The sequence below is a fragment of the Littorina saxatilis genome, linkage group LG15 (assembly GCF_037325665.1).
Source record: "Littorina saxatilis isolate snail1 linkage group LG15, US_GU_Lsax_2.0, whole genome shotgun sequence".
Lineage (NCBI taxonomy): Eukaryota > Metazoa > Mollusca > Gastropoda > Littorinimorpha > Littorinidae > Littorina > Littorina saxatilis.
In genome coordinates this window covers 6,104,442-6,116,941 of record NC_090259.1, presented here as the reverse complement: position 1 = coordinate 6,116,941, position 12,500 = coordinate 6,104,442, and the positions used below count along the sequence as shown (strand labels likewise).

At 41.8% G+C, this 12,500-nt stretch overlaps 1 protein-coding gene across 10 annotated transcripts in view; it reads right to left on the bottom strand.

Moving 5' to 3' along the window:
• LOC138948342 (dynamin-1-like) overlaps window positions 1–12,500 on the bottom strand; it is a 64,145-nt gene that overhangs the window by 37,451 nt on the left and 14,194 nt on the right. For all 10 annotated transcript variants that reach the window (XM_070319862.1, XM_070319856.1, XM_070319854.1 and 7 more), the window contains exons 2-5: window positions 3,327–3,400; window positions 2,874–3,023; window positions 1,773–1,976; window positions 1,182–1,280 (exon numbers count right to left, since the gene is read on the bottom strand). In XM_070319862.1, the coding sequence (XP_070175963.1) occupies window positions 1,182–1,280; window positions 1,773–1,976; window positions 2,874–3,023; window positions 3,327–3,400 (527 nt within the window). The remainder of the gene's footprint in view (window positions 1–1,181; window positions 1,281–1,772; window positions 1,977–2,873; window positions 3,024–3,326; window positions 3,401–12,500) is intronic.

Below are 12,500 nucleotides of genomic sequence, written 5' to 3'. Positions count from 1 at the left end.
ATCATAACACTTCTTTATCAACCTGTCTTAACCTTATCTTTAACAGCACCGTGTTCACATTTTTAGGATGTTAAAAGAATACAATTTTCTTTGTTGTTTGTTTGTTCGTTCATGGGCTGAAACTCCCACGGCTTTTACGTGTATGACCGTTTTTACCCCGCCATTCATACGCCGCTTTCGGAGGAAGCATGCTGGGTATTTTCGTGTTTCTATAACCCACCGAACTCTGACATGGATTACAGGATCTTTTTCGTGCGCACTTGGTCTTGTGCTTGCGTGTACACACGGGGGTGTTCGGACACCGAGGAGATTCTGCACACAAAGTTGACTTTGAGAAATAAATCTCTCGCCGAACGTGGGGACGAACTCACGCTGACAGCGGCCAACTGGAGACAAATCCAGCGCGCTACCGACTGAGCTACATCCCCGTGGGGACGAACTCACGCTGACAGCGGCCAACTGGATACAAATCCAGCGCGCTACCGACTGAGCTACATCCCCGCCCGTCAATGCAAATGTTTATTATGATTAATGCACCTGCACCTAATAAATCTGTATTTCTTCTGCTGGTGCAGATACTTAAATGATACTGATTCTTTGTCAGTACCTTGCACATCATGTTTATTCTCAGCACAAGAACAATGAATGCAATACGATGGGGAATGTAATTATGGGATGGAGAAGACAGTCTTTTGTACAAGACGGCAGCCTTTCTCTACAATATCCCTTCAACCCTAACTTAATCACCATTCTCTCTTCTTTCCTAGTGAGCACACACACACACACACACACACACACACATGCACGCACACATGTGTGTGCGCAGCTGCGCCCGCACACACACACACACACGGCAGCTTTTCTCTACAAAACAGTACCCTCCTTCAACCCTAACTTACTCACCATTCCTTCTTTCCCAGTGATCACACACACCCCCGAACCCACATACATACACAGGCACACACATACAGACACAGGCACACACATACAGACACAGACATACACATACAGACACACACATACAGACACACACAACCACACACAGTACCCTACCTTCTTTCCGCCCACTTAGTACATAGCATTTGCCTTTTAAAAAGCCATCCCACCTTCCCTCCCCCCTCAAAGACAGACAGACAGACAGACAGACAGACAGACAGACAGACAGACAGACAGGTACTGACCTCTGCGTAGTGGCAGCAATCTATTTTCCAGGATTTCCCTGGCATCTGTCCCCTCGTCCATCAGGTCCAGCTTGGTGATGACACCGATGGTACGCAGACCTGTCACATGACACACACACATGTAAAGACTGTCATGCAGGGAACCGGCAGCAATTGGAAACATACACTACAAAAACACACAACCACAACCACACACACTGACACAGACATCAGCAAACTGCAATTTCTTCTAGTTTGAAACAAACAAACATTGTTGCAAAGATTTAGATTCAAAGTGATACAACATGAATTCTTCTCAATATTTCTGATATCAGTTGATACTGTAGCTTTAAACACATGCATTTGGCCATGACTGTCGTCGACACAGCTTTACTCACAAAAAGCTGTTCTATTCAGAGCAAATCTTATTCATACACAAAAAGTAAAATAGATAAGACTCATTCTGCCTTGCCTTGAACCTAGAAAAGAAAATGTTATTTATTTTTTACTTTCTTTTACTTTTGAATTTGGGTACAAGGAAATGGGTGTGGGGGTGGAAGTAAAAAAAAACGAGGAATAATTGAGGATTGTGCCAAAGCACAAAAATCTGACCTTGAGGGTCGACCTCCTTGGCGATCTTGAGGGCGTCGGAGTTGGCCAGGTCAGCGTTGGCGGGGGTGACGGCCAGAATGAGGCAGTTCTCCTTGGTGATGAACTCGAAGAGCATGGCGCGGATCTGCATCTCGATGTCGACGGGCTGGTCGCCCACCGGCACCTTGGTCATGCCCGGCAAGTCAATCAGCGTCAGGTTGAGCACTGCACGCAATACACAATACAGAGTACACAATACACAATCTTTAATTGCCCAAGGTTGGCAATTTGTCTTGACATTGCGGTTAAGAAACATTCACTACAGCCATGTACACCAACACACGCATCAATAAAAACTTATCAACGACATCAATTTAAAAACTACACAACGGCATCACACACACACACACACACGTGTAACGAGCAATTGATTTTGTTTTCCATTATCCCAATGCTTGGAAATTCGGGTCGCTTCCTCCCATTGGAAAGCGAGCAGCAACAGAGTCGTGCTACCCAGGTGTGGGCGTGTTTAGGTGTAATCAGCCACCTGCACTTATGGCACAATGACCGAGGTCTTTTACGCGCCACAGTGGTGACACAGGGTGGGACACGGATACCATCTCAGAGTCTGCACATTAAGTTGACTCATGTCTATGGCGGCCCGGATTCCAACCCATGACCCTAGGATCACAGGTCCAGTTCTCTACTAACTGCGCTATCATATCCCCCCCCCCCCCCCCCCCCCCCCTCCCCCTATATAACCCACTTGACAGTTCACAGCTGTTCGTGGCCTGCACTTTAGTGCGAGTAAAAAACAGTCAGGGCAAAGGGGACCAAAGGCTGCAACCAGCACACTGTTAAGCTCGCTTACTTGTTATACCCAAATGCTTCCGCACTACACTGCGCTACACCAGTGTATGGCTCTGAGTGAGCTAGCACTGCTGAGTAGAGCGGTGGTGGAAAGGATGCTACAAATAGCTCAGCCTGCCTGCAGCTAAGGGCACAGAAATGAAGCCCTGGGAATAGTCATGGGTTCAGCGTCCTTTGGTTTTTTTCCTGGCAAGAAAAGTGTGGAGACAAAGTTAGGGTTTAGAGTTACCCTAACCCACACAAAGTGCGTACCATGTGGGGAGTAGACGCGGAGGTTGATGGGGATGTTGGAGATGCCCTTGTTGCCCCCGGTGGCCCGGTCCGTCTCGTCCTCGATCTCCTTGCGCACCATGTTGAAGTCCGTGAACTTCTTGCCCTTGGTGTGCACAAACTCCGCATACTCTGCAAACAGCACCAACACTTTGAATGCATGAAAAGCAAAAGACTGGACTAAACTGTCCATTTAAAAAATAATCTGACAGAAATTAATTCTTAAATATGTAAGCAGAAATCTAAAAACTAACATTCCAAAATCCAGAGTCAAAGAACTGTAAGGTATTGGAACGTTTAAATGTTGAATTTACATTCCGCACACACGCACACACACAAACACTGACACACGCACGCACGCACGCACGCACACACACCCACACCCACACACACTTTGAGAAACACAAGAAAAGATGATGAGGTGGAAAAACTGACCACTTCTGGAGTTGGTGAGCTGTAGAACTAACGGACGTCTTGTCACAATGCCAGACCCTCGCGGCAGGAAATCTCTGCAACAAACAAAACCCAGCGTCACTTTTCAGTCTCCAACAGCGGTGGCAACAAAATATTGGGAGCCAAGTACAACATATTCAACAGAAAAGCAGTACAATAGGTTTGAAAATGATACAGCAGAACCCCCTTCATGACAACCCCCCCCCCCCCCCCCCCACCATATTTAAGACACCTTTACTGTGACTGTGATTGTCTCGCTTGTGTCCTCCGAATGAGCTTATGAACAATTTGTCAAATAAGTTTTTTTTTCGTGTTTTTTTTAAATAAATGTCCGTCTGTCTGTGCACTTAAAAGACTACCGGTACTTGGTCGAAGACCAGTAGTGATCGACAAGAAGAAGAAGAAGGTCAAAGACCAGTAGTGATCGACAAGAAGAAGAAGAAGGTCCAAGACCAGTAGTGATCGACAAGAAGAAGAAGAAGGTCCAAGACCAGTAGTGATCGACAAGAAGAAGGTGGAAGACCAGTAGTGATCGACAAGAAGAAGGTGGAAGACCAGTAGTGATCGACAAGAAGAAGGTGGAAGACCAGTAGTGATCGACAAGAAGAAGAAGAAGGTCCAAGACCAGTAGTGATCGACAAGAAGAAGAAGAAGGTCGAAGACCAGTAGTGATCGACAAGAAGAAGAAGAAGGTCGAAGACCAGTAGTGATCGACAAGAAGAAGAAGAAGGTCCAAGACCAGTAGTGATCGACAAGAAGAAGAAGAAGGTCAAAGACGAGTAGTGATCGACAAGAAGAAGAAGAAGGTCCAAGACCAGTAGTGATCGACAAGAAGAAGAAGAAGGTCAAAGACCAGTAGTGATCGACAAGAAGAAGAAGAAGGTCGAAGACTAGTAGTGATCGACAAGAAGAAGAAGAAGGTCCAAGACCAGTAGTGATCGACAAGAAGAAGAAGAAGGTCAAAGACCAGTAGTGATCGACAAGAAGAAGAAGAAGGTCCAAGACCAGTAGTGATCGACAAGAAGAAGGTGGAAGACCAGTAGTGATCGACAAGAAGAAGGTGGAAGACCAGTAGTGATCGACAAGAAGAAGGTGGAAGACCAGTAGTGATCGACAAGAAGAAGAAGAAGGTCCAAGACCAGTAGTGATCGACAAGAAGAAGAAGAAGGTCGAAGACCAGTAGTGATCGACAAGAAGAAGAAGAAGGTCGAAGACCAGTAGTGATCGACAAGAAGAAGAAGAAGGTCCAAGACCAGTAGTGATCGACAAGAAGAAGAAGAAGGTCAAAGACGAGTAGTGATCGACAAGAAGAAGAAGAAGGTCCAAGACCAGTAGTGATCGACAAGAAGAAGAAGAAGGTCAAAGACCAGTAGTGATCGACAAGAAGAAGAAGAAGGTCGAAGACTAGTAGTGATCGACAAGAAGAAGAAGAAGGTCCAAGACCAGTAGTGATCGACAAGAAGAAGAAGAAGGTCGAAGACTAGTAGTGATCGACAAGAAGAAGAAGAAGGTCCAAGACCAGTAGTGATCGACAAGAAGAAGAAGAAGGTCAAAGACCAGTAGTGATCGACAAGAAGAAGAAGAAGGTCGAAGACTAGTAGTGATCGACAAGAAGAAGAAGAAGGTCCAAGACCAGTAGTGATCGACAAGAAGAAGAAGAAGGTCGAAGACCAGTAGTGATCGACAAGAAGAAGAAGAAGGTCCAAGACCAGTAGTGATCGACAAGAAGAAGAAGAAGGTCGAAGACCAGTAGTGATCGACAAGAAGAAGAAGAAGGTCGAAGACCAGTAGTGATCGACAAGAAGAAGAAGAAGGTCCAAGACCAGTAGTGATCGACAAGAAGAAGAAGAAGGTCCAAGACCAGTAGTGATCGACAAGAAGAAGAAGAAGGTCAAAGACCAGTAGTGATCGACAAGAAGAAGAAGAAGAAGGTCAAAGACCAGTAGTGATCGACAAGAAGAAGAAGAAGGTCGAAGACCAGTAGTGATCGACAAGAAGAAGAAGAAGGTCGAAGACCAGTAGTGATCGACAAGAAGAAGAAGAAGGTCCAAGACCAGTAGTGATCGACAAGAAGAAGAAGAAGGTCGAAGACGAGTAGTGATCGACAAGAAGAAGAAGAAGGTCAAAGACCAGTAGTGATCGACAAGAAGAAGAAGAAGGTCAAAGACCAGTAGTGATCGACAAGAAGAAGAAGAAGGTCAAAGACCAGTAGTGATCGACAAGAAGAAGAAGAAGAAGGTCAAAGACCAGTAGTGATCGACAAGAAGAAGAAGAAGAAGGTCAAAGACCAGTAGTGATCGACAAGAAGAAGAAGAAGGTCAAAGACCAGTAGTGATCGACAAGAAGAAGAAGAAGGTCAAAGACCAGTAGTGATCGACAAGAAGAAGAAGAAGAAGGTCAAAGACCAGTAGTGATCGACAAGAAGAAGAAGAAGAAGGTCAAAGACCAGTAGTGATCGACAAGAAGAAGAAGAAGGTCAAAGACCAGTAGTGATCGACAAGAAGAAGAAGAAGGTCAAAGACCAGTAGTGATCGACAAGAAGAAGAAGAAGAAGGTCAAAGACCAGTAGTGATCGACAAGAAGAAGAAGAAGAAGGTCAAAGACCAGTAGTGATCGACAAGAAGAAGAAGAAGGTCCAAGACGAGTAGTGATCGACAAGAAGAAGAAGAAGGTCCAAGACCAGTAGTGATCGACAAGAAGAAGAAGAAGGTCGAAGACCAGTAGTGATCGACAAGAAGAAGAAGAAGGTCAAAGACCAGTAGTGATCGACAAGAAGAAGAAGAAGAAGGTCAAAGACCAGTAGTGATCGACAAGAAGAAGAAGAAGAAGGTCAAAGACCAGTAGTGATCGACAAGAAGAAGAAGAAGAAGGTCAAAGACCAGTAGTGATCGACAAGAAGAAGAAGAAGGTCCAAGACGAGTAGTGATCGACAAGAAGAAGAAGAAGGTCCAAGACCAGTAGTGATCGACAAGAAGAAGAAGAAGGTCGAAGACCAGTAGTGATCGACAAGAAGAAGAAGAAGGTCAAAGACCAGTAGTGATCGACAAGAAGAAGAAGAAGAAGGTCAAAGACCAGTAGTGATCGACAAGAAGAAGAAGAAGAAGGTCAAAGACCAGTAGTGATCGACAAGAAGAAGAAGAAGAAGGTCAAAGACCAGTAGTGATCGACAAGAAGAAGAAGAAGGTCCAAGACGAGTAGTGATCGACAAGAAGAAGAAGAAGGTCAAAGACGAGTAGTGATCGACAAGAAGAAGAAGAAGGTCCAAGACCAGTAGTGATCGACAAGAAGAAGAAGAAGGTCGAAGACCAGTAGTGATCGACAAGAAGAAGAAGAAGGTCAAAGACCAGTAGTGATCGACAAGAAGAAGAAGAAGAAGGTCAAAGACCAGTAGTGATCGACAAGAAGAAGAAGAAGAAGGTCAAAGACCAGTAGTGATCGACAAGAAGAAGAAGAAGGTCCAAGACCAGTAGTGATCGACAAGAAGAAGAAGAAGGTCCAAGACCAGTAGTGATCGACAAGAAGAAGAAGAAGGTCGAAGACCAGTAGTGATCGACAAGAAGAAGAAGAAGGTCAAAGACCAGTAGTGATCGACAAGAAGAAGAAGAAGAAGGTCAAAGACCAGTAGTGATCGACAAGAAGAAGAAGAAGAAGGTCAAAGACCAGTAGTGATCGACAAGAAGAAGAAGAAGAAGGTCAAAGACCAGTAGTGATCGACAAGAAGAAGAAGAAGGTCCAAGACGAGTAGTGATCGACAAGAAGAAGAAGAAGGTCCAAGACCAGTAGTGATCGACAAGAAGAAGAAGAAGGTCGAAGACCAGTAGTGATCGACAAGAAGAAGAAGAAGGTCAAAGACCAGTAGTGATCGACAAGAAGAAGAAGAAGAAGGTCAAAGACCAGTAGTGATCGACAAGAAGAAGAAGAAGAAGGTCAAAGACCAGTAGTGATCGACAAGAAGAAGAAGAAGAAGGTCAAAGACCAGTAGTGATCGACAAGAAGAAGAAGAAGGTCCAAGACGAGTAGTGATCGACAAGAAGAAGAAGAAGGTCAAAGACGAGTAGTGATCGACAAGAAGAAGAAGAAGGTCCAAGACCAGTAGTGATCGACAAGAAGAAGAAGAAGGTCAAAGACCAGTAGTGATCGACAAGAAGAAGAAGAATAAGGTCAAAGACCAGTAGTGATCGACAAGAAGAAGAAGAAGAAGGTCAAAGACCAGTAGTGATCGACAAGAAGAAGAAGAAGAAGGTCAAAGACCAGTAGTGATCGACAAGAAGAAGAAGAAGAAGGTCAAAGACCAGTAGTGATCGACAAGAAGAAGAAGAAGGTCAAAGACCAGTGACCTTAGTGTTTTTTTCTGTCATAATTAAACGTTCCTATAACATACCTTTCTTTTTTTTATTCTGAATTTTGGAACGTTGGCAGTCAATTTGTTTTTGGATGAATAAAGAGAGGATTAACATGGATTAACATGGATTAACATGTTTCTGTTCCTGTTTTTTTGTTTGTTTGTGCATATTTTTCAAGATCTCGTGCTCTAGAACATTGTTGCATTAAAATCTCATTTTGTCAAAAATTCCATTATACTGTTTTTTTCCTGTGCCTGTCACTGTCATATGACCAAAGACAAGTCCAGTGATGGGATTCCCTCACAAAACTATCATCCACCCTTATTGTTGGACATGAAGGCAATACTTTTTCCCCCTCGATTTTGGCCGGTAGGTTGTGCATTGTCTTCTTCGTTCATGGGGTGAAACTCGCATGTTCACTCACGTTTTTGCACGAGTGATTTTTTACGTGTATGACTGTTTTTACCCCACCGTTCAGGCAGCATACGCCAATTTTGGGGGAAGCATGCTGGGTATTTTGGTGTTTGTATAACCCACTGTCTAATTTCTGCCTCAATTGTTTTCCTTGTTCCTTGTACCCCCACTGCTCTTCAGGTCCCAAACCTGTCTGTAAATAATAACACCTGCAATAGCTCATAACCAAAGTAGGTCATCAAAGTTGGCACACATTGTAGCCTGAAAGCTACTGTAAATTAACCTCCCTCCCATTTATGATCTCTCTTTCTAACAATTTATGACTTTCTCAGATTTTTGGGGAGGAAGGAGTCATGAGGCATGGGAATTGAAAAAAAGTAAAATAGGCTGAAAATGTGTAAGTACCGTATTTTCCGGGTTACAAGGCGCTACAGCATTTATTTTTCAGCACTTTTGCTTTTTCGGCGGAACAAAAAAAATTCGGCGGAAATTCGCCTTTCGGCGGACAATTCCCATGCCTGGAGTCTTAAAAATGTAGTATCAAGACATGGAAAAAAATCTAAGAAAGACTTGAAGTCTGAAAACCAAAGTAACCAACCCCTGATTAAGTCTGTGCACATGGACAAAAGTACCTCATAGTTACAGTCAGTACTGAATCAGAAGCGGTCAATATTTCATAGCTTTTCATACTGCGGGTAAGTCCCTTCCCTGGAAAAACCAGCTCTGACGCGCCGGAGTCTCAAGAAATTTGCCTTGCTCAGATTGGTTGAGCCTGTCAACTGATGTAAACTAATATATATATATGGGTATTGTGTTAATGCTCTGTTCACATGTGTGCAAGCTAGAAGTGTCATCTCAAAGGCTATGTTACAAATCACGGGTCAGTTGCCTTATTGCTTCGCAAGCAGACTTGTTCACATGATATAATTAATACCCAAAGCTAATTCAACAGGGTGGTCTTGACTACGTATGTACAGACACTCATGGGAAATATAGTTTAACACCACCAACACACAATGACAACCTGACACCAACAAAAAAATGGCTTCGCTAAATGCCTCCCCGAAAACTGTCCCTGTCTGCAATAAAGATCGAGGGCACGGTCACTGACAGCTTTTCTCTCACTCCCCGGGGTGATAACTTCCAAACTATCCACATTTTCAAAAACACAGACTGCTGAAGTTGGCCCTCTGCAATTCATTGATCAACGCAGGCCCCTAGCGACCGAGGCAATCAGCGCCCATGTTGGATTTGGTTTCCCCCTGCTCCCCCGCCAGTCGATCAATCAATGGCCGGCCAGATCCCACTGCGCTCAGCCAATCAATGAACAGTTTGCTTGCTCCCTGGACCGAAACCATGCCTGCAGCGCGAGGCAGGCCCGTTACACTCGTCGGCCCTGGAGTATTTCATCAGACTTTTCACTGAGGCAATAGTCACAGTATTATTGATTGAACTTTTCACTGGGGCAATAATAGTCACAGTATGATTGATTGAACTTTTCACTGAGGCAATAGTCACAGTATGATTGATTGAACTTTTCACTGAGATAATAGTCACAGTATAATTGATTGAACCTTTCACTGAGATAATAGTCACAGTATAATTGATTGAACTTTTCACTGAGATAATAGTCACAGTATAATTGATTGAACTTTCTACTGAGATAATAGTCACAGTATAATTGATTGAACTTTCTACTGAGATAATAGTCACACTCACAGTATAATTGATTGAACTTTATACTGAGATAATAGTCACAGTATAATTGATTGAACTTTATACTGAGATAATAGTCACAGTATAATTGATTGAACTTTCTACTGAAATAATAGTCACAGTATAATTGATTGAACTTTCTACTGAGATAATAGTCACAGTATAATTGATTGAACTTTTTACTGAGATAATAGTCACAGTATAATTGATTGAACTTTCTACTGAGATAATAGTCACAGTATAATTGATTGAACTTTTAAATACTGAGATAATAGTCACAGTATAATTGATTGAACTTTCTACTGAGATAATAGTCACAGTATAATTGATTGAACTTTTTACTGAGATAATAGTCACAGTATAATTGATTGAACTTTCTACTGAGATAATAGTCACAGTATAATTGATTGAACTTTTAAATACTGAGATAATAGTCACAGTATAATTGATTGAACTTTCTACTGAGATAATAGTCACAGTATAATTGATTGAACTTTTTACTGAGATAATAGTCACAGTATAATTGATTGAACTTTCTACTGAGATAATAGTCACAGTATAATTGATTGAACTTTTAAATACTGAGATAATAGTCACAGTATAATTGATTGAACTTTCTACTGAGATAATAGTCACAGTATAATTGATTGAACTTTTTACTGAGATAATAGTCACAGTATAATTGATTGAACTTTCTACTGAGATAATAGTCACAGTATAATTGATTGAACTTTTAAATACTGAGATAATAGTCACAGTATAATTGATTGAACTTTCTACTGAGATAATAGTCACAGTATAATTGATTGAACTTTCTACTGAGATAATAGTCACAGTATAATTGATTGAACTTTTCACTGAGATAATAGTCACAGTATAATTGATTGAACTTTTAAATACTGAGATAATAGTCACAGTATAATTGATTGAACTTTCTACTGAGATAATAGTCACAGTATAATTGATTGAACTTTCTACTGAGATAATAGTCACAGTATAATTGATTGAACTTTCTACTGAGATAATAGTCACAGTATAATTGATTGAACTTTCTACTGAGATAATAGTCACAGTATAATTGATTGAACTTTCTACTGAGATAATAGTCACAGTATAATTGATTGAACTTTCTACTGAGATAATAGTCACAGTATAATTGATTGAACTTCTTACTGAGGCAATAGAGTGGAACCCCTTTTTAGGACCTAAAAAATCTGAGAAAATCAGGTCGTAAAAAGGAGGGAGTCTTAAAATAGGGGTAAATGTACAGGGGTTATAATGAACAGAACATCTGATCAAAACACTGGGTCTTAAAAGGGAGGTTCCACTGTAGTCAGATTATAGTTGATTTAACCTTTCATTGAGGTGATTAATTAATTAACATTCTAACTCCATAATCTGACCACCAATTGTTGCCATTATCATCATCAAAACAATTCCTGCAGGCACCTGAGAGCAATATTAAATAACCATCAGCCATTATCCAGCTGTTACTTCTGATAACCTGCATATTTTTATTTTTTGTCCTGCACGCAGATGGCACACACATTTCATTCTTCCACTGGCTGGTGTCATTTATCACTGACATTGACAATTGACATTCACAGTTGTTCAGACCCAGAACAGCTGATCGCTACAGGTAGCAAACAATCAATAATCCATCACACTACTACACGTCCAAACGTTCTGTGGCAACCGATCACTTCACAACTTTTAAAACCACTTACAGCACAAAGATTAAAACAAAAGTGGACACATCAAAAACCAGGTTAGATTTTTCTTTTTCAATATTTCGGCAAATACACTGCCTTCGTCAGGATGGTATGAAAGTCCGGAATGAGTGCACGTGATCTACAGCACAAAAGTATAATTTGAGAAAGATTTCACTTTCTGCGTTTTTGTGTGTGAAGTTAATTCAAAACCTAAATGTCACAGAAATGTTGCGTGCATGCTGGTGTGTGTGTGTGTGTGACCATGACTGGGGATGGGAAGAGGCAGATGTATGCGCACGTGTGTAAGCGTACATTTTCACTGACATGTGTTTGCTGGTTGCAAATAAAGTATGGGCGGTGGTAAACCAGCACTGATTAACCAGCTAATTATTTAAGCAATGAAAATGCAGAAAGTTCTGCCTTGAATTAACCGCTTTTTAATTCAAGTTTAAACGAACCAAAATACCAGATTGTGTTTGTATCTACAATCAAACACCACGTTGTATTGCAAACCTTTTTCCAGAGTCCCCATTGTAAGACACCCTAGTATTCTGTCAACTGGAAGAAGAATAGACGAGAGAGAGAGAGAGAGAGAGAGAGAGAGAGAGAGCTAGAGAGAGAGAGAGCTGGGATCATACGCGATGTTGTAACTTATAATCCACCACGCTCTGTGAAATTTGTAAGGATCAACTGACAATAAAGTCCTCTTTAAAGCAATGACAACCAATGACCATACAGTGTCTCTATCATTTAAAACCTGAGCTTTTAGAGTGCAGAAGTTCACAACCAGAAACGATCTTCAGGAAAGCCGTACGGGTTACGTACACTAGCGATTCAACCAAGTAGGATAACAAGAAATAATCCACAAATGGCCATTCCCCCAAAGGGAGTAACAAGATCTTCTCTATCAATCATATCCAATCTTTTCTTTCCACAACGCCATTCTGACACAACCTCTACATCACTCTTCT